The sequence below is a fragment of the Olea europaea genome, chromosome 15 (genome assembly GCF_002742605.1).
Source record: "Olea europaea var. sylvestris chromosome 15, O_europaea_v1, whole genome shotgun sequence".
Lineage (NCBI taxonomy): Eukaryota > Viridiplantae > Streptophyta > Magnoliopsida > Lamiales > Oleaceae > Olea > Olea europaea.
Window position 1 is genome coordinate 18,488,135 of NC_036251.1, and position 22,514 is coordinate 18,510,648.

Sequence of the window (22,514 nt, forward strand, 5' to 3'; positions counted from 1 at the left end):
GCAGGGACATTAATTTTATCAATTTTTCATGCAATTCATATGATTTAGAATTTAAAAATTGTATTCAGTTATGACTAAGGACTACAAAAATTCAATAAAGTAATTTAACTCAAATTGATTGCAGGAATGTTGCCATTGTAGGTCTTGCACATGGGTACAATTTACTCATAATTCTCACCATTTATGGACTGCATTAAAGTAAACTTACAACCTTAATCATCACACTAAACCATCACACCAATGGTCAATCAAGTGTTAAGTAGAATTAAAATGGTGGTTGGCTATTAAATTGCTTTAAATGTCCTCAAATACCTTCAGTATAAAGCATGGCTTGCACTCTTCAAGTGGGATATATGAGACTCTTTGTGAGGCATCTTGTCGTAGGAACGTATCACAATATTTGAAGTCTGTTTCTTCATATGAAAACAATGGTATTGTCCACGGGAAGCAATTCACCGCTGGCAGTTGAGGAGTCTTTGCCAATACACGGTTCAACCCGCTATGTCCCATCATAATTTCTTTGGACAATGAGGAAGTGAGTTCGAACGGTGGTAGGAGAACAATCACTATCGTTCCCTTTTCGAACCTGGACGAAGTTGTATGTGATGAAGATAAGTCTCCCAAATATGTGCTTGAATGGGTCGTCCCATTTATGGATGCAGACGAAGTTGAACGTCACGAGGATGAGAGGCAGGGTAAGGTTCCATCGCCCGAGGTAATTGTCATCACCTTGGATGATGACGGTGGGGAAGAAGGTTCAAGTGTTAGCTCCAAGTGAAGAGTTTGGCTCTGTTGCGTGTGTGGGTTTTTATGTAAGTATGTATAGTGCTTTTTGTAAGGTATGGATTTTGTGAAGTATGTACCAATTCTATAGCATGTAGGAAACTCTCGTTGGCAAGTTATGTGTATTTTGTATTTTGTTAAGCGGAGCTCGAACAACTGTCGAGAATGGCAGGCACCATCTGTCGGGAACGACATATGAACTATCGGGATTTACTGGCAAATTTTCTGTATATGTAGTATACATATTCATATAACATGTATTTTGGGTGAACGAACACAACCTCATGTGTACATTCAACGTACTTTGTGAACATTGCGGACAGTGTTATGCGCTAAAAATGATGTGTTCGTAATATACATTTGAAAGGAAACTTGTATAATGGTTGAATGTTTCTTATTCCGTACATTCAATTTACATATGTCAACAATGGCAACAATGTTCTGCACAACAAAATTGTATCTTGGTTCGAGGCTGTTATGCAGTACGTTGTGCCTATTTGCGTACTGTAAATGTGAACATAACAAAGAGTAATGTTAATGCGTAAGAGAATGAAAACAGTAATGCAATATTTAAATTGTCATATACAAACGACATCGGGGGAACACTTCACTTACAACTTCAACCACTCACGTACAAAATGCTGCTTACATCGGACGTGGTACAGTGTAGTTCGAACATTTGGTCCGGTTATGACCAAGTCCACCGCAGCGAGTGCATTTTCTGAACCGTGTGGTACACTCGTGTCTGGATCACTTACATCATGTGGGTGGTCTACCTAGAGGATGACATACACTGGGGGGCATAATAGGAGTACCTATAATTTCGGCTAGAATAATCCAGTCCACTTCATGCAAAACAGGATATATAGCTTCTCCATAGGCACCCTTCCAGTACTCGGATGTATAATACGATGAGCTGAGATCGTACAATGACTTACCTCTCAAGCAAGCAGCACGGGATGCGTGAATGCACGGCCTACGATTCAGTTGGAACTCACGACAAGTGCATGTGTTTTCGGAGAAGTCTATGATATCCGTGTCGTTGGATATTCCAACTTCTGTTAAGTTATCTGTCAAGCCATGCGCTCGCAGCCTAGTGCCACTTCGAACATCGTCCGTAACTCATTCTCCATCGTTGGCGACAGTGCGGTACTGCATGCTGTTGCATTTGCTCGACATTCATAAAACCGCTTCTGCATAGTATGCCGAATGTGTTCCACTAAGCACATGATCGGTAACGAATGGGCATGTCTCAACATTGAGTTCAAAGATTCTGCGTTGTTGTTGGTCAAAATATTGTACCGTTGGCCAACAAATAGTCCCAGTGACCAAAATGGGAAACCTACTAGCTCCAAGCACCCGTACGCTCTTGCACTTACCCTACGAAGCTGTCCTATAAGTCTTTCAAACTCTTCAGTTCGATAAGTTCTTGTGGCTCTTTTGAATAGAAATATTAAAATTGCGTTGTTGTACCACTAAATTAAAATCTTTTCCATATGCTAGACAGAGCACCCGTGATGAGCCCGAGGAAATAGGTGGACAATGGCATTTTCAATACTATTTTTCCTATCGGAAACAAACACTAATTCGTCCGAGTCACCTATAAGATCTCACATCCATGATCTATTCGTTTCTGCATCAACGATCCCCCACGTTAGGGGATAAATCTGTTCGTTGGCGTCTTGGGCAATTGCCAGTAGAAGGGTACCTTTGTATGTACCTTTCAAGTGACTGTCGTCAATACAAATAACGGGCCTCAGGTAGTGCAGGTAACCCTGAATGCTTGCACCGAAAGCTAGGAAAAGGTAGTTAAACCTGTTACGAGAATCTACTTCGATGTGTAATACTGTCCCCGGGTTACTCTCTCCTAGGACATGACAGTAGGAAGAAAGTTTTTGAAAGTTATCACTCTGTGTACCATGTAGCATATGTAAAGCAGCTACCTTTCCAAGACGTGCTTGATGGTAACTAATTTTCACACCAAACTCACGTTCCATGTCACGTGCAATAACGATAGGATTATACGATCCGTATGTATTATCCAATTTTCCCATATTTTGCTCAGCAATTATGGAACTAGTGGCATATCGATGTGCATTACAACGATAATCTATGGAACATGTGTGCACATTGTTGAATTTGCGGATCATAAAGATGGCGGACTGCTTGAAACTGGACGCACGTAACATCCACTTGCAATTATCGTCCGCGCGTACAATGGTTAACATTTTTAGGCTTGACCTACTAACCTGAAATTGAAACTTCTCTCGCAAAGCAAGTACACGAATTCTCGAGTACAACTCTTTCTTGGTAAAAAGTAATTGCCTTTCGGTAAGATCTGACGTATCCACAGTGGAAATCCAGTCGCACATATCCGGACTTTTGGAAGGTGATAATAGTTCTTTGTCAATGTCAGTAATATTACCGATATTTGTACCATGTAAGAGATCGTCGAACATCTCATCTAATGGTGCAGTCCAAACATCAAAAATTAGAGTATCCACTGCATTATTGTTTGGGACATTGTGCTAATGATTGAGCTCATCATCCTGTAAGGTTTGGTGATCTTCCACTGCGGCAAACAATTGTTGGCTGTAATTTGTATCCCTCTCCATTCAATACTTGCAGGCCGGTTTCCAAAGTCGTAACGCAGAGGGCAGTTTTCTTATGAACTGATATGTACCAATTTACGTCTTCATCTTCGAGTATTTCGGCCGACGGTATATTCATGTTCGGAACTTTGAACTTCAATTTCATTTTTGTACGTGGATTGAGAACACCAAGTTTCTCGTTCAACCATAACAATAGCATCGGTAGTGTAATACTGTTCCGCACTAAAATGGAAGTGATTTTGTCCCCAGTCCACTTCCATTCGTCATTCACGTGAACGAACTTTCCCCCGTGCTACACGATGAATCTCAAATTATTGTTCAGACCTGAAATGTTGAGATTGCAATGATAAGAATTATGCGCAATCAATATGTCGATTATATAATAGCATAGAAGTGACACGTTCGAATATTTAAACCTATGCAATAGTACAAGGTCAAATGAAGGGTGTCAAGAATTTTCAGCTGTCCAATTCATCAGTTTAGTTATCTATCCCAGCAGTTTATAAATGTCGAGTACGACATTTCAAATGTCGATCCCGACAGTTTCGAAATGTCGAGTTCGACGGTTCAATTGTCGGAACTGCCAAGAAGCTTCAAATATGTTTGGTAGCATTAATGCTTATAATCATTTCTCAACTATAACAACTACAACATCACAACCTATTTCCAGAATTAAATGATTGAATCCTTCATTAAAAATGAAATACTTCACAGTTTCCTAAATATTTTTGGTATGTTTTTCCTTCAAAACTATTAAAAAAAAGATCGTGATGATTAATAATAGTGATTACCATGTTGTTTTCAACATTTTAAAAAGAGTAAGCTATTACATAAAAATATAAACAATTCGTAATAACTGACCTTTCAATATAGATGAAGAAGATGGATGAAATCATGTCTCCTTGATGAAAAAGAAAATGGATGAAGAAGATGAATGAAATAAGGGTTTGTTTAATAATAAATTTTTTTTATGTTAACTAGGGTTTTGAAGGATTTTATATTCATTTTTTATTAACTAAATTCATATTTTACAATATAATATTCATATATTCAAATATTATAATATACAAATTAATCAATCAAATCACAACATTAATTGTTTTGAAAAACAATCATAAAGGAGCATTAAATGCTCCAAAAAGGTCAAATTAAGGGTAATTTAGACATTTGACAATAAGAAAGTGACATTTTTGTACAAATTGTGTGTACATCAAAGTTTTTAGTGCAATTTCAAAAAAAGTGACATTTTGGTAAATTCCCCATATTTTTACATGATTTGTTGCATTTAAAGCTTTACACTTGATATACATATTTTTTCAAGGTTTGCTTATATGGAATTGCAAGAAGAGGTCAGTGACTTGGATGGTATATATATATTTCAAGGTTTGCTTATATAGAATTGCATGACGATACTAGTGGCTTGGATGGTTCTTTGTTGATGAAATATGAATTTTGATGAAGTTCGAAAGATGCTTTTAAGCTTTATTTATATTTCTCTTGTTTATGTATATAAAATGAAAATATTTAAATATCATATTTTTGCAATGAAATAATATTGTTGAAATATATATTTTTTTAATATATGCTTTAGTTACTTGAAGGGGGCATAATTTTAAAATCTCACACAATGCATCCAAAATCTCAGGGTTGGCTCTGTATATGTCATGTATTGCAACCTTTCTTTATTAAACTTAAAGGTATAAAAGTTAGGTAGCATTGGGTTAGGTTTTGAACGCTAGGAATCGCTTTCTATTAGTAGGACTTTAAAAAAATTATGCTTGGCTGTTCGTGCTTTCTAAAGGACTTAAAACAACTCATAAACTTCTGTATTTACAAAACAAATTCATATTTTAGAAACGCTTAAAAAATGAATGAAACCAAACACAAAGTGGGTCCATGACAAATATGAAAGGCAATGAAAAAATTGAAAATCTAAAAAAAAAATGTCTTTCACCAACCCCGTTGAAATCAAGAAGCAGAAGAAAAATTTATAAGACCGAAATCTTAGTGAAGTCGGGTCCACCATCTTTAGTCCCAGTACATGTCAAGTAGTATTATAGTTGTTAAGAGCAAGTTCAAATCATCAAACGATTTTACAACAAAATAGCAGAATATAAATGTGCAAGAAACAAAAAAATAGAAAGAACGCAGAATTTTTCGCTTTAAAGCAAGAGGTTCAGAGCAAGCTCCTAATTCCCTTTTGTGCTTCCACCATCGGAAGAATTACTGCATTAAACTAGAACCAATGAACCATCCAAATAGACAAATTCGAAAATCAAGCTAGAAGAATACTCAAGTTTACAGAAAACCCTCACAAATCGTCTGGATAGTTCACTCAAGAACCAGACAATAAATCAATTATTATACAAATCACTCAAGACAAATTATACAAGATTTCCACTTGAAGATTTAGGATCTTCAAGTTCTAAATACAAACTATGAGGAAAGGATTCATGACACTCAGAAAAATCTCGAAGTGTATGAGGAAAAATTTGAAAAACTGTAGAGAGAAAACTCAAGGGACGAAGAAAGTGAACGGACTGAAACCCTAGAAGCCAATAGACGCGTATATATGAGAAGTCTCTAGTAGATCACCATCCAATGATAGTGATCGTGACACATGGCATAATCCAGATCATTTGCTCCATTAACAAAAGTGTTTTTGTGAACGTGTTTTATCTCCAATTAAATTGAGTCAGACAAGTCAATAGCCATAATAAAACCATCCAGTCTGCAAAAGGATCCACATCATTGTGTCATCTCTTCACAATCTCTACCTTGGTACAATGACCCAGTTTACATGCAGTAATATCTCCAGACATGGTATCATTTGCACTTATTACCTGACAAATTAGCAAGTATTAATATTCAACAGATTTAAACAATCCAAAAATTTGTTTAAAGGCAAAACCTTTGTACCAACATCAGCAGGATTGAACTGGGTTGAAATCTTTTCAAGTTTTATAACACCTTGTGAAATAACATCTCTTATAAAATGAAATCTAATTGATCCGAACCCGGTTAGCACGGTAGCTATCGAATCCATAGGTTATTGACACAGAATCTTAAGAATACCCAAATACGATCAAAGTTTAAGATTTAACTTTTAAACGATGAACTAAGCAGCCAAAGGTATATTTAACAACGACCTCTCGATCAAAATGCCTCAAAATCTAACCGGATTTGTGGATTTGAATTCCAAAATAATGAACCAAAAAATCCTACAATAACAAAGATTGTAAAACCCCTTGCTTACACGTGTTGTAATTTGTATCCAATTGTTTTGAACACCACAAGAAAATTAATCCCTTGATAAGTTCGATAATTTTTCCATTGAAGAACAAGGAAAATTAAAGCAAAACTTCATGAGAAAACCTCAATTTCTATTCATATGAAAAGTCTCGTTAAAATGTGAAATAAAGTCCTATTTATATTAAAACCTAAAAACTAGTTCGGAAAGAAATTGGACTCTAAAACCTTAGCTTAATACGAAAATTATCCTTCCAAGATTATAAAACGCTGAATAAAATAGAATCCCATGGAAATTAGGTAATTCACGAGAAAAGGAAACTTCGCGTCTCGAAATACACCATGCAATCGCATAATGTAATCCAATGCAATCGCATAGTTCATTTGAAACCCTTCCATTTGGTCTCGGGAATGGTCTCTGTGGTTGCGTGGCTTTTATACTATGTGGTTGCATAGTATTAAATTTCAACACAACGTTTTCATGTGCAGAATTTCATGATGATTTTGGATTGTACTCATGGGCGAAAATCCGACATTCGAGCTGAAAGTTATGCCCGTTTTAATCCACGCTGCTTGTTTTTTCCATATATCGTCCAAAACTTTGAATCAAATTCTCGTTGTCTCTCAAACCCAACATGAAAGTTACTCCTTGACATGTAAACTTCATTATTTTGGACCCCGTAACCTTGACACTTAATTGCATGATTTTATTGGCTTTGATCAAACTTCGACTTTGCACATAGTCTCTTCCCGCCAATCATGGAATTTGTTATCTTCATGATGTTGGACTTGGTTATTTGAACATATAAATGACCATCTTTATCAACTACTTTCAAGTCTCGATCTTAGCTCAAACACTTAATTTGCATGGCTTGTTGACTAGAATTAAACTTAAACTTTGCTCTTGGCTTTCTTCCAACAATAATCAAATTCTCGGTAGTTTGGTGTATAACACGGATCATATCACTAATATCAACATGTTTAGATCTAATATGCAAAACATGATCTTTGTTTAAATGAATTGAAGATTTACTATCTAAATAAAGAATAATTTCTTTAATAAATTCATTTAACAAGCCCTTTAACCATATCCCTTCTTTTATGGCATCTATGGCAGCTATGTATTCTGCCTTAGTAGAAGATAAGGCAACAATCTTTTGTTGATGAGATTTTCAACTTATGCAAGAATTATACAATGTATGCATGTAGGCAGAAGTGGACTTTCTATTGTCTCTATCACCAGCATAATCTGAATCAGTGTAACCTCTCAACACAACACCTTCACATTGTTTTTTGAACAGAATTCCTAAATCAAAGGTATCCTTTATGTATATAAGAATCCTTTTCATGGCTTCCAATGAGCTTCGCCAGACTTTGACATATACCTACTCAACGCACTTATATAATGTGCTAAATCTGGTCTAGAACAAAACATAAAGTGCATTGCAAACCCAACTATATTAGAATAAGATACTCTTGCCATTCTTTCAAATTCTTTTTGTGATTTAGGACATTGATCATTAGAAAGTTTAAAATGATTAGCCAAAGGTAAACTCACTTCTGGAATCAGACATAACAAATTTATCTAACAGTTTTAGCATATATGATTTTTTTGGCTAAGACTTAGTATGCCTTCCCTTCTATTTCTTTTAACTTCAATACCCAAAATTCTTTTTATCAAACCTAAGTCCTTCATTTCAAATTCTGATTTCAGTTTGGTTTTTATATCTTTTATCTCTTTTATATCATGACTTGCCAATAGCATGTCATCTACATAAATAAGCAAGTAAAGTGAATTTTCTCCACCATTTCTTTTACAATACAGGCACGTATCAAAGTTACTCTTCTTAAAACCAAGTCCAAGGACAAAATTATCAAATTTTTTGTACCATTGCCTTGGAGCTTATTTTAAGCCATATACGGACTTTTTAAGAAGGCAAACTAAGTCAGCTTTTTGATTTATTTCAAAGCCTTTGGGTTGCTTCGTGTAAGTAGTTTCATCTAGGTCACCATTCAAAAAAAGCCCTTTTGATATCCAATTGATCTAGTTCCCAATTAAATTATGTGGCTAAGTCTAGAATAACCCTAACAATTGTAAATTGTACAACTTGAGAAAATATTTCATTGAAATTAATTCCTTTTTTTGTGTGTAAAACCTGTTGCCACAAGCCTAGCTTTATACCTGATGTCATTTTCACTTTGTTCCCCTCTTTTAATCTTGAAGATCCATTTACAATCAACTATCCTTTAGCCTTCAGGTCTTTTCACCAAAACCCAATTTTTGTTCTTTTTCAGTAATTGCATTTCATCATGTATTGCTGCAAGCCATTGTTTAGAGTCTTTACTATTTATAGCTTCCTCAAAAGACTCAAGCTCATTTTCGATCATACTTTGATAGGATAGCAAAGAAACATCTTCTTCAAACCTAATTGGAAGTCTTATTTGTCTTCTTTGCCTATCTCTAGCCAATTGATAGTTATCTAAGATCTGATCAGTTTCTAAATCAGCTTCAAGTTCATCATTTGGAACACTATCACCAGGTATTTTCTCATTTTCCTCATCAGGTTGAGCATTGATCTGATGAGTTTAGGGATGAAAATCGAGCTCGTCAGCTCGGCTCGAAAAAAGCTCGAGCTCACTCGACTCGAGGCTCGGGCCGAGCCCCATTTTGGAGTGCCTAGCAAAGCCCCATTCTACCCATGTGGCTCACCAGCTCGAGCTTACAAGCCTATATTTATATAAAAATTAAAAAATAAAATTTAAAGGCAGTGTGCTACTGCCTAAAAATAGGCAGCTGGTTGCTACCTTGTTTGTCAGCAACCTTCTACCTTAATTTTAAAATTAAAGCAACAGGTTGCTGCTAAGGTATATTAAAAAAATACCAAAATCAAAACAAAAATCGAGCCTGCCCTACTGGGCTCAAAAAAGCTCGAGTTGAAAGCTCGGGTCGAGCCTAATCTTTTTGCTGAGTTTTTGCTTGGCCTGGCTCGAGCCCCAAAAAAGCCCGATCATTTTACCCGAGTCGAGCTTGAGCCTCGAATTCGACTCACCAGCCAACTCTGCTCGACTCGTTGACATCCCTAGATGAGTTTCATGATTACACTGCTCCACATCAATTTCAACTTCTCTTTCCACATTTTCAATCTGACTTAAGGGTTCTATTTGTTTTTCAGACTTAAGACAGGGCAGATCGTTCTCATTAAATACCACATTTCTACTAATTATGATCTTATAGCATTTTCCTTTACCCAGAGTCTATACCCTTTCGCCATAGCCCACAAATACACATTTCAGGGCCCTTGGTTCTAATTTGCATTCAGATTGGTGTATAAAGGTTGTACGTCCAAAAACCCTCAAGTTACTGAAGTCAACAGCTTTTCCACTCCACATTTCTTCAAGGGTTTTTAAATGTATAGCACTAAAAGGTCTTCTATTAATTAGATAACTTGCAGTTTTAATAGCTTCCTCCCAAAAAATCTTAGGTAGGCCAAAATTTAAAAGCATACATCTCACTTTTTCAAGAATTGTTCTATTTATTCTTTCAGTCAAACCACCAGAAGATTTGCACAACTCATCAAATTCAAAATTGCAAAATTCCAAATCATTATCAGTTCTTAAGACCTTAATCTTTTTCTCAGTTTGGTTCTCAATCAAAGTTTTCCAATTTTTAAGAACATTAAAAGTGTCAAATTTTAATTTAACGAAAGTCCAATTTTTTCTAGAAAAATTATCAATAATTGACAGAAAATGTTTAAAACCATAATTAGTTGTTACAAAAGCTAGTCCCCAAAGATCATCATGCAAATATTCAAGTACAGACACAGATTGATGAATTCCAGGTAAGAAAGGTAATTTGTTATGTTTTTCCAAGAATGAAATAATCACAAAAACTAAATTTTTCTATGTTATCTTTTCCAAAGGCACCTTGTTTTTTCAAAATCTGTGGCCCTTTGTCACTAATATGGCCCAATCTTTTATGCCATGAATTATCATTTTGAATTGAGATTGCTGCTGACGTGGAGTCCAAAAAATTTTCAATTTATAAAATGTATGGGCCATGTCTCTTTAGGGCTTCAACAATTACTTGTGAACCCTTTAAGATTTTAATGTATCCCTTGTTAATCAATATGTCATAGTTTAGATCATCTAGAACCCCAAAGGAAATAACATTTCATTGTTAATCAGGAACATTTCTAGTCCTTTCCAAAATAAGTTCATTATTTCCTTTTATTTTCAAAGTGATAGTTCATATTCCCTTAACCTAACATGTCATGTGATTACCCATTAAAACTTTACCACCAGTTACATTTTCAAAATTAGTGAACCACTCTTTATTTGGACACATATGGTAGGTGCAGCTCGAGTCAAGAATCCACTCTTGACTAGGTGGGCAGTTTACAACTAGATAAACTTCATCAGTTAAAGTCTCATTATTATAGGCTAAGGCTGCACCACCATATTCTTTGCATTTATTTTTCAAATCACCAAGTTTTTTAGGACAATTTTTAATAAAATGACCTCTCCAAGACAGTAGAAACACTTTTTTCCTGGTCTTTATTTTCATTTTATCCTTAAAATTTCTTCTTCTTTTTTTTGTCCAGGTTTCTTATTAAAGTTCACAGTCTTTGGGTTAGGTTTAGCCTTAACCATCAAATTCTCTACATTGATAGATTACTTTCTTTCAGATTTTAACTAAAACTCTTTCTTTCTTAAGGCATTGATTATAACATCTGCAGTTAGAGTTTCCCTCTCATATTCAATGGCACTTTTAACGTCTTTATACTTATCACCAATTAAGTTTAACAATACCACAGCCAACCGATCTTTTGAGAGTTTCTTATCACTGTCGGCTAGGTCACGGGATAATCTATTAATTCTATCAATATTAGCCTTAAGATCAAGTGATAGGTCAAGTTTAAAACCAAAAAAAAAAAAAACTGTTTTAGAAGATACACTTTATTTGGCATTGATTTATTCATATATGTATCTTCTAACTTTTTCCACAATTCAGCAGCAGTCTTATTCTCACCAATTTTACTAAGTACATTGCCAGACAAATGCAAGAATATTGTGCTCCAGACAATTTCATCAAGTTCAGTTTTCTTTGTCTCTCCTAAATGATTTGGTCATGTCTCATCAATAGCTTTAGCACATTTCTGTTGTAATAAAATTGACCTCATTTTTTGGCGCTAGAGACTGAGATCTCACTTGCCATTAAAAACATCCAATTCAAATTTTGTAGTTGTCATTGTAAAAAATAATAATAATAATAACAATTGGATACAATCACATTATATGTAGATAAGAGAAACACTTCAGAGGGTATATACAATATATAGTACTTCAGGTATCTACACACAAGAGCCCAACTGAATATACAGTATTACTTATTACAAATAGTTTTAGTAGTTTCACAGAGTTTGATTCACAATAATGAAATTACTGAGAGTTCTAGATTATATAGATTAAGTACAGGTAATCACAATAGGCAATATACAACAGTAAAGGTCACTAGCACACGATTAAACATAAGATCTTTGACTTAGTCAAGACAACCCTCAGATTCCAAACAACTCAAAGGTTTTTGGACAAAGGAATTGCCAAGAGAGTCTCAAATATGAAGGTTTTCAGTCACGTTTACAAGGAACTCAAAGTATAAGCAAGCATTCTATACAATAAATCATAAAATTGGAACGAACTCACTGAATCCCTTAGTTAGGGTTTCATGAAATAACAAACAAACCACAGAACAAGTGTTAAATCTTTTAGATCAGCAGGAATCGGAGCCAAGAACCATCGCTTAACCACTCTGATACCACCATTAAGAGCAGGTTCAATTCATCAAACAATTTTACAACAAAATAGTAGAATATAAATGTGCAAGAAACATAAAGAACATAAAGAACGCGAAATCTTTCGTCCTACGGCAAGAGGTTCAGAGTAAGCTCCTAATCCCATTTTGTACTTCCACCACCGAAAAAATTACTACTTAAAACCAAAACCAATGAACCGTCCAAATATATAGATTCGAGACTCAATCCAGAAGAACACTCAAGTTTACAGAAAACCCTCACAAATCGTTTGGACAGTTCACTCAAGAACCCAGATAAGAAATTAATTAGTATAGAAATCACTCAAGACAAATTATACAGGATTTCCACTTGGAGATTTAGGATCTTCAAGTTCTAAATACAAACTATGAGGGAAGGATTCATGGCACTCAGAAAAATCAAGAAGTGTATAAGGAGAGATCTCAAAAACTGTAGAGAGAAAACTCAAGGGACGAAGAAAGTGAATAGACCAAAAAAGCCAAGAGACGCATATATATGAGAAGTCTCTAGAAGATCATCATCCAATGGCAGTCATGGTGACACATGGCATAATCCAGATCATTTGCTCCGTTAACAAAAACGTGTTTTGTGAACACGTTTTATCTCCAATTCAATTGAGTTTGACAAGTCAACAATCAAAATAAAACCATCCTTCAGCAAAAGGACCCAAATCAATGTGTCATCTCCTCACACTAGTATCCTTTAGCTCCTTGACCTATGGAAACTATACCTTTTGACAGTTAATAAAATCACTAATTTTGCAATTAACTGCATATTAATGAATCTTTCTCTTAGTCACAAACTTTTGAGAAGGACTATCCTCAAAAGGTCAAATAAAATAAACCTCCAAAAATGTACACCGACTAGACACTCCCCACAATGAATTGAATAAGATTAACAAAAGAGAGGAAGATGTGATGTTGGAAGTAAGGAAATAAACGGAGAAGAAACAAAAGAGAGAGCACAAAAAATCACAGTAACGGGAAGTAAGGAAATGGACGGAGAAGAAACAAAAGAGAGAGCACAAAAAATCACAGTAACGAAATGAAGAAATTATTAACAATTTTAAAAGCTCGAACGCGGGGTCACTGTCCTCAAACGAAATTTGCCCCCACTCGGGTTTGAATGAGATGCTTAAGCATTTGTGGCAAATGATTTTTAGGATTATATCAAACCTTGTAAGGATTTTGCACTAAAGCACAAATGTAATCCTTCAAAACTTTAAGAACACAAAAGAAAAAATGAATGTGAAAGAAAACAATGTTGAACTTTGATTTTGGACAAGGAATGAATATTAAGTGGTTTTTCAATGTGTTTTTCTTGGTTACTAACCACATATTTATAGCCTTTAAACGAGCCATACCTTGCCAAAAAATTCTCAAAAGTCACCAAAATTTTGAACAAAACGACTCCTAATGGCTAATTTATTACCCTATGCAGTCACATAGCATTAACCTATGCGACCACACTTGTTCATATATATTTTTTTTCCCATTTTTAGCCATTTGGTTCTCCTTCATTCCACCATTGATTTTGAACAATCATATAACAATCTCCCACTTATTCAAAACTCAATAAGTCTCATATTCAATATACATGATACTCATACATAAGGATTAAATATCTTTCGATTTGAATCTAACCATAGTGTAATTCTCACAAGGTAAAGTCGAAATCAAATGTAGCGTAAAGCTTTGAACCATTTATTCCACATGACAATATCAGCAAAAGCACACCCATACGTGCCACATGTTCTCAAGTTCTTCATAACTCGTTTAGTGCTATTATGGCCTTGCACTCATCCTATTCAACAAACTTTTATGAGAGAAAATCCAACTCCCAATTGAGGCGGCATTACCTTGAAGTTCGTCTAGGTGAAGTTCTTCCAGTTTCTTTGTTACTTTAAGAGATATTTGTGTTTTAGCACTGAACTTAATTAAGAGCTTAAAGCTCATCCCTCACTTTAGTAACAACCAGCATTATTTTAACTAGGATATGGTCATTGCGGATTCGAATAATGCTTCAACTATCCACATATCGAATGACTTTTTGTTACCCTTTGAACCCGTAGATTACCCTTTTGAGTAATAATGGGTAGGGTTGCCGTTATTGGTGGATCTTTTTAGTTGAGAAGTTTCAACCCCATCCTACTCAAAGTATATGCTACTAAATCTCAATTTAGATGTTTAGTCAAATGATCAACCAAATTCTCAATTGACCTCACATAATTTAGAAAAATTATTCTATCTTCGATTAATTTTCTTATGTAGCCATGTCTAAGACTCATGTGTCTAGACTTTACATTGTATATCTCATTGTACGCTTTTGCTAAAGTTGTTTAACTATCACACATGATAGGTATTGAAGAAATATTCTTCGACCCCAGTGGTATCTAATAGGGCTACAAACTCAGATTCCATGGTCGAGTGTGTTGTGCATGCTTGTTTCTTTGACTTCCAAGAAACAACGTCTCCTCTAGAGTGAACACCCAACCCGATGTGAATTTAGTTTCTCACGTGCTAAATATCTAACTAGCATCAGTAAATCTTCCAATACTATCAAGAATTTAGTATATTGTAGGCCTAAGTTCATAGTTATCTTTAAATATCCAAGAACTCTCCAAATGGCCTTCCAATGATAATTGCTTGGATTGCTAGTAAACCTATTAAGTTTACTTATTGCATCAGCTATGTCTGGTCTTGTACATTGAACTGCATGCATAAGACTTTCAATAGCACTTGCATATTTCTAATTGAACAACCGCCCTTCCATAATTCTTTACAAGTTTCGAACTTGGATCAACGGGGGTACTATATTTTTTTATGTTCAAATGTTTGAACTTATTTATCACATTCTTGATATAATGTGATTGGCTTAGGTGATAATCTTTGTGACTTTGATATCCAAAATGGTATCCACATGTCCAAGATCATTCATCTTGAATGTGGAAGATAGAAACTCTTCGTTCCTTCTATATCCATCATGTGATTACTTATAATCAACATGTCGTCAACATATAAGCATATAAATGTCACATAATCATCGCACACTTTAAAATATAAACATCTATCTATTCGATTATATTTAAACCCGAATGATATTATTTTTAAGTCAAACTTTTTATACCATTTCTTAGATGCCTGCTTCAAACCGTATAACGATTTTACCAACTTACATACCTTATATTCGTTTTCAGGTAGAACAAACCCTTTGGATTGATTTATATAAACTTTCTCATTGAGATTTTTATTTAAGAATGTTGTGTTAACATCCATTTGTTGAACATGCAAGTCATGTATTGAAGCTGAAGCGAATAATATCCTTATCGATGTTATTCCAGGTAACGGTGCATAATTGTCAAATTAGTCTATTCCTTTCTTTTGTCGATAACCTTTGGCTATCATCTAGCTTTGAAGGTATTTAGAGAGCCGTCAAAATTATATTTTCTCCTAAATACCCATTTACATCTAATAAGTTTGGATCCAGATAGTAAATCAACAATTTTCCAAGTATTATTAGATATAATCGAATTCATTTCATCTTTAATTGCATCTTTCTAGAAAATGCTATCACGAGAAGCCATAGCTTCTTTATACGTTTTAGGGTCAATTTTCACTTGTAGAACAAAAGGAATTGTTTTTGCAACATTCAACTCATTTCCTTCTACTAAGTAAAAGGAGATAAGTTGAAAATCAATTTTATCTGGTCTCAAAGACTTCTCAACTCGAGTTCTCTTGTTTCTTCGTGGTTCACTAGATTAATTAATATCTTTAGAAAACATTTCATCATGTGCTCCACTTGAGCTAGGGATATTTTCAAGATTATCTCTCAATTCATTGTTCGAAGATAACGAATCTTCAAAGAACTTTACATCACTTGATTTGATAATCACATTGGTCTCAAAGTTTAACAATGTATAAGATTTGCTATTGTTAGCATATCTAATGAAGGCACATTTAATGTCTCTTGGACCCAATTTGGTCCTATTAGAGTTCGTGTTCTTTAAGCAAGATACCTCCATACTTTGAAGTATCCAATGTTTAGTTTTCTTCCTTTCCACAATTCATAAGGAGAAACATTTGTATATTTAGAATGAATCCTATTAAGTATCATATATGTATTTAATAAAGCTTCACCCCACAAACTAAATGGCAACTTAGCATAAATAAGCATGGCATTAATCATTTCAACTAAGGTTCTATTTTTTCTTTTAGCCAAAGTATTTTGTTTGGGTGTCCTAGTTGCAGAACATTGATGAATTATATCATGTTCACAAAATAAGTTAAAAGTCACTAGAAAAGATTCACCACTTCTATCACTTCTTAATGCCTTTATTTTCTTTCCTAAATGATTTTTAATTTATTTTCATACACCTTAAACATATCAAAACCCTCATGTTTATGTTTCATCAAATAAATATACGTGTATCTAGAAAAGTCATCAATAAAGGTAATAAAATACCTATTTCCACCCCTAATTAACATACCATTTAATTCACATATATATGTATGAATTAATTCCAAGATACTAGGGGTTCTTTTCACTATTTGATATGGCTTTTTAATCATTTTAGATTCCACGCATATTTTGCATTTGTATTCATTATTTTCATTAAATGAAATCAAATTACATTTTTTCATACGTTTCATAGTATTTTTACCAATATGTTCTTATCTAGCATGCCATAATGAAAATAAATCTACAACATAAACAAAATCAGTTTTATTCATTTCTTTGTCAACGGTACAAAGTTTGACATTTCATTCACAAGAATAACATTCTCCAACAAATTTCCCTTTAAGAGAGAAATCAAGTTTATCGGACTCAAAGGCACTTTTAATACCCGATTTTTCTAAGAGATTACCACTAACCAAGTTCATATTCATATCAGAAACGTGTAGTATATTTGTAAGAGTAACAGTTTTCCCAAGAGTGAAGACGATATCAACATTTCCTTTTCCAATGACCTTGGACCAAATTTCGTTACCCATTTGAATCTCTTCGTCCCCATCCATCTTGTGATATGTTTTAAATAAAGATTTGTGATATGATACATGTACTGTAGCACAAGTATCATACCACCACTCGGGAACCTTTCCCTTGATTGTATTTATTTTGCTTACGGTAGTCACAATTTTGTTCTCTTGGATGGAATTTATTTTACCCTCACAGCTGTTTCATTTTCGGTGTTCCACACACAAAACACCCTCTTTTGGTCTTCTTCTTAGACTTGTTGAAGTTCCTTGAAGGCTTCCTCTTGTTGGACTTCACAAGCGGTTCAGATTTTTCAACAACATTGGCTTTAGAAATTCTTTCCAAAGAGGTTTCACTCTTTTCGTGCAATCTGGATTCTTTCTCAATCCAAAGATGTTTTTGCAATTGTTCGAAAGGATAATTTTCGGAATAATGCATTATTTTCTTCCAGTATCCTTTCCAAGTCCTCAGGAATTTAGCAATTATAGCTCCCACTTGAAAGTTCTCCGAAATTTCAATCTTTATCGCCTTTAGTTTGTTGACAATCACTTGTAACTCGTGTACTTGGGGAAGAAAGGGAATATTATCTAAGAATTTAAAATCAGAGTACTTCGAAATTAAAAATTTCTTGGTACCTTCCTCTTCCGCTTTATACTTACTCTCTAATGCGTTCCAAATCTTATTCACCAATGTTGTATTTGTGTATAAGTCATACAAATGATTAGATAGCGCGTTGAGTATGCGACCACAGTATACCAATTCATCTTCTTGACATTTCTGTCTTTCGGCCTTGATTGCTTCGGTCTCTCCACTTGTAGGTTCCGATAACGACGCCAAATCTGGATCTAAAATGTAAAAAACTTTCAATGTAATAAGGAGAAACTTCAACTTGTCTTACCACTGCGTGAAGTTTGTGCCATCGAACTGATCCAACTGCTTTCACCATTGTTGTCTTGCTCTCCATCGCAGGAATTTCATTTGAGATTATTAGAAGTAAGGAAATGAATGGAGAAGAAACAAAAGAGAGAACACAAAAAATCGTAGTAACAAAATGAAGAAATCAATTACAATTTTAAAGACTAGAACGCGAGATCGCTGTCCTCAAAAGAAATTTGCCCCCGTTTGGGATTGAATAAGATGCTTAAGGGTTTTTGACAAATGGTTTGTAGGATTATATTAAGCCTTATAAGGATTTTGCACTAAAGCACAAATGCAATCCTTCAAAACTTTAAGAACACAAAAGAAAAATTGAATATGAGAGGAAAAAATGTTGTTCATTGATTTTGGAGAAGGGATGAATATTAAGTGGTTTTTCAATGTGTTTTTTTTGGTTACCAACCACATATTTATAGCCTTCAAACGAGCCATACCTTGCTAAAAAATTCTCAAAAGTTGCCAAAATTTTGAACAAAATGGCTCCTAACGATTAATTTATTACCCTAAGCGATCGCATAGCATTAACCTCTACGACTGCATAGGTATTCCAAATCAGGGCCTTTAGGCCGTGCACATAGTTCATATATATATTTTCATTTTCTAGCTGTTTGGTTCTCCTTCATTTCACCATTGATTTTGAACAATCATATAACATGTGAGTTGCTGGTTTTTTTGGTATATTCATAGACCAAATATGTCTTCGATGTATAACAATTGTCATTTTGTAAAGTAGTTCTAAACTAACAGCAAAGAAATCAAAGGCAAAATCTCAAAGGAACGGACGAAATAAACAGTATTAATATCATATGATGAGTGGCAGGCACATGGAACAGTAGTGGGATCCCGCAAAGTCTTGTTTAACTCTTAACAGTTAGAAAAGCACAACTGTTCGGAGTAAAGACATTAAATTTTAGGGCAAGGGGTTAAGACATTAAATTTTAGGGCAACCCTTGAGTTTTTGAAAAGCCAATTTAAGGGCCTTTGGATCAAGAATTCAAGGGCATCCAATCATTTTGGGATCATCGTATTGGGAGTATCAATTTGTCTTGAGAACTTTTCCTTTTGAAATTATATAATTTCTTGATGGTACTGCACTTCAATTTTTATTTTAACCAGAAAAGACTTTAATAAGAAAGGAATTCAATAGTTAGGATTCAGTTTGATAAATTGCCTCTGTTTTGCTATGGAATTTTAGTTTATGGAATGAGTAAATCATTTGACATGTAACTATAGTATCCTCTTTCTTTCCTTTATAAGTCTTGGTAAAGCAAAGACTAATCTGCAGACATTAAATTTGTTTCAATTAGGTAGAAAGAGAAACAAAGTAGTGTCTTTAATATTTCCAAAATCTGTGTTTTATTTATTTATTTCTGTTCTTATTTATATAGTTTGTAGGGTTAAAATCTCAAATTCTCAATAGTAACCATATTATTAACACTATTTTTTGATTGTTATTGAACTTCAAAATTATTTTTACATATAAATATTGTACTTTCACTATTGTTTGCATCCGTCACTCCTTTCTTCCATTTTGAAAAGTAATGATTTTGATAACGTGACAAACGTTGTCTTCACTTTTTGAACAATCTTAAGTGATTGATAGGAACAAAGGTTAAAAGTAAATGATTATTGAGAACATATGCGTTCAAGCAATTTCAAGAAGTTAAGCAAAATTGCAAAGGGGACATCGTCGTAGGTAGGTAATAAAAAAAATTATGAACAAGTAATCATCGATGAAAATTTCATCGATGATCACCGTTGATATTAAGACAATTCCAATTTTTCTGCTCAACTTTTTGTTTTTTAAAAAAAGAAATACTATTAATGTGTAGTAAAAATGATCATTTTACACATATAACTAAATCTGTGCAACAGGCCCATATTTCATGCAATTCAAAATTAGTAAAAATGATCTTTCCTTTTGTCTCCAAAGAATACTCAATATAGCAGTCAACATTAAAATTAAATTTGAAAAAGAAAATCTAGCCTTTTCATAAAAACTCTCACAAGTCACATCATCCACAAATTTATATACCCATTTCTCAAAAATCCGAAAATACCACCATAGAATGCATATGCCCAGAAAATTGCATCTTCGTACAATGATCTATCCACCACATCCTCCCTAGAGCGACATGATCATTGATGAAGATTGAGTCATTAAACAAAAATAATGATTGAAGATTCAACTGAAATGCATCGACAACTGGAAACGAAATCGGCCAAAAATCCACACGTCATTGCAATAATGGGAAAAAGGCGAGGGAAGTTGTTGATCTCATGTCCAACATGAAGAAGAAGAAGAAGAAGAAGTAAAATAATGCACCACTATGATTCACATGTGTTTGATTTTTAGGATTTTTTATTATTAACCATTTCTAGGGAAATGCTCTTACACAAACTGTACTTTTTGTTTTTTGTTGTTAAATATATTCTTATAATTTGTAAATAATTTTATTTATTTATTTAGGGTTTATAATTATTAACTACGTTCATGTTTAGTCTACAACAGTATGTAAGTCATTTATATTCATCGTGATGTGTGATGCAGTTTATGACAAACTCATTTACAAATCCCTTTTTTTTTATTAACCTTCGTTGCATAATTTTTTATCTCTATTATATGTTCATATTTGAGGTAACTGTTACTAGTCAATATAGAAAGGTCCATGTGAAGACCTCATTTACATAAACATGGCGAACGTTCGAAGCTGTCAAAGGAAGTATCGATGTCGTTGCTCTAAGTTGATCCAAGGTGGTTCGCCTTCTGCCACCGAACCACTTCACTATTCGAAGTCCTTGGCAAACAGAAGAGGTCGGACAAGCGCGTTTCCACAATTGACTAATGTGACGTGCGTAGTTAATAAGTGTTAGGAATGTTAGCCTAGCTTATAGAGTGGCTGACCTCTTATCAAAAGTCTATCAATATAATTAATAGATGACATAGTTGATGTAACAATTAGGGTCAGCAGATCAGGCCACGTGGATCCAATCCTACGATGACCAAGGTAGCCTGATCACTATAAATAGGGAATTTTTGTATCAATTGGAAGAGCTTGGGGGAAAATACAGTGAAGGGATAATATACTTGCATTATCCACTATTCACCTTCTTCCACAAACATTCATATTTACAGCAAAAATATCACATTATACGTCCACGTGTTTATTGTCTTGTACCAGTACTTGTCGACCATTTTAGAGGGTCAACAGATTGACGCCGTCTGTGGGAAGCTTGGAACAGCTAAACTACGAAAATCCCGTGGAAAAAGAATTTGAGTTTTCAAAGGAGAAACCAAAAAGGAAAAATCCTCGAACAAAGGTAGACAACTCCTGGAACAGAGTAAGAGAAAGGCTATCCACCAAGAAGGAGCGGCCATAAGTCCGAAGAAGGAAGGAATCACGTCAAATCGGACCAAAGAACATGTTGGTGAAGAGACATCCTTACAAAACGTCCTAATAATCCAAGAGCCACTGCCAACCGCCCCAGTTGTCCACCACCAAAGAAATGGCTTGAAGAGCAGGCCTAGACTAGCAATAAGGCTCACCAGAGAGATGGCCACCGTCACCACAAATATGAAAGCCATCTCCTGGACAAACTCCACAATGCATAAACTACTCAAACGCGTACAAAGTCAGTTGGTCGGATCCTCCCAAAATAAGAAAGTTGTTTCCCTAAAAGTAGGGATAAATATGGACACGTTTACTAATTATGATACCGGTCGAATGACTCATGAGGTTGCTGTACCTGTAGAAAGCAGCCAGGCTAATGCACCAAGGGGACAGGCTAGTGTCTTCAATAGGCTTGGTCCTACAAGAGATAGAGAAGGCCGGTCCTCCAATCCATCCGCTCAAATTGGACGCCCTCCTATTTCCTCAAACAGACCACATTTGTTCAATTCCTTTTCAAAGGAAAATCAGCATGGACAACCTCAGCCAAGAGTCACAGATGAGCTCGCTCTTAAATAAATGCATCCCTCGCCTAGAAATAGGTAGGAAAGACGAGCTGCATTAGCTCGGATGCGGGCCTAATAGAATTGATCACGCAAGAAAAAAGGCCCAGAGAAGCCCTCTGCAGAAAGGGGTGCTAAGATATATAACTACCAAGCCAGACTTTACAACCCCAGCCT

General features: G+C 34.7%; 1 protein-coding gene across 1 annotated transcript; it reads right to left on the reverse strand.

Annotated features, from left to right (window-relative positions):
* Positions 1–1,077: 1,077 nt before the first annotated feature.
* On the reverse strand, positions 1,078–3,242 carry LOC111411333. Its single transcript, XM_023041874.1, has 5 exons — positions 2,398–3,242; positions 1,937–2,220; positions 1,642–1,853; positions 1,419–1,559; positions 1,078–1,287 (listed from the first exon to the last, which is right to left on the reverse strand). The coding sequence occupies exons 1-5, from the start codon at positions 3,240–3,242 to the stop codon at positions 1,078–1,080; spliced, it is 1,692 nt and encodes a 563-aa protein (XP_022897642.1).
* Between the last annotated feature and the right edge of the window lie 19,272 nt (positions 3,243–22,514).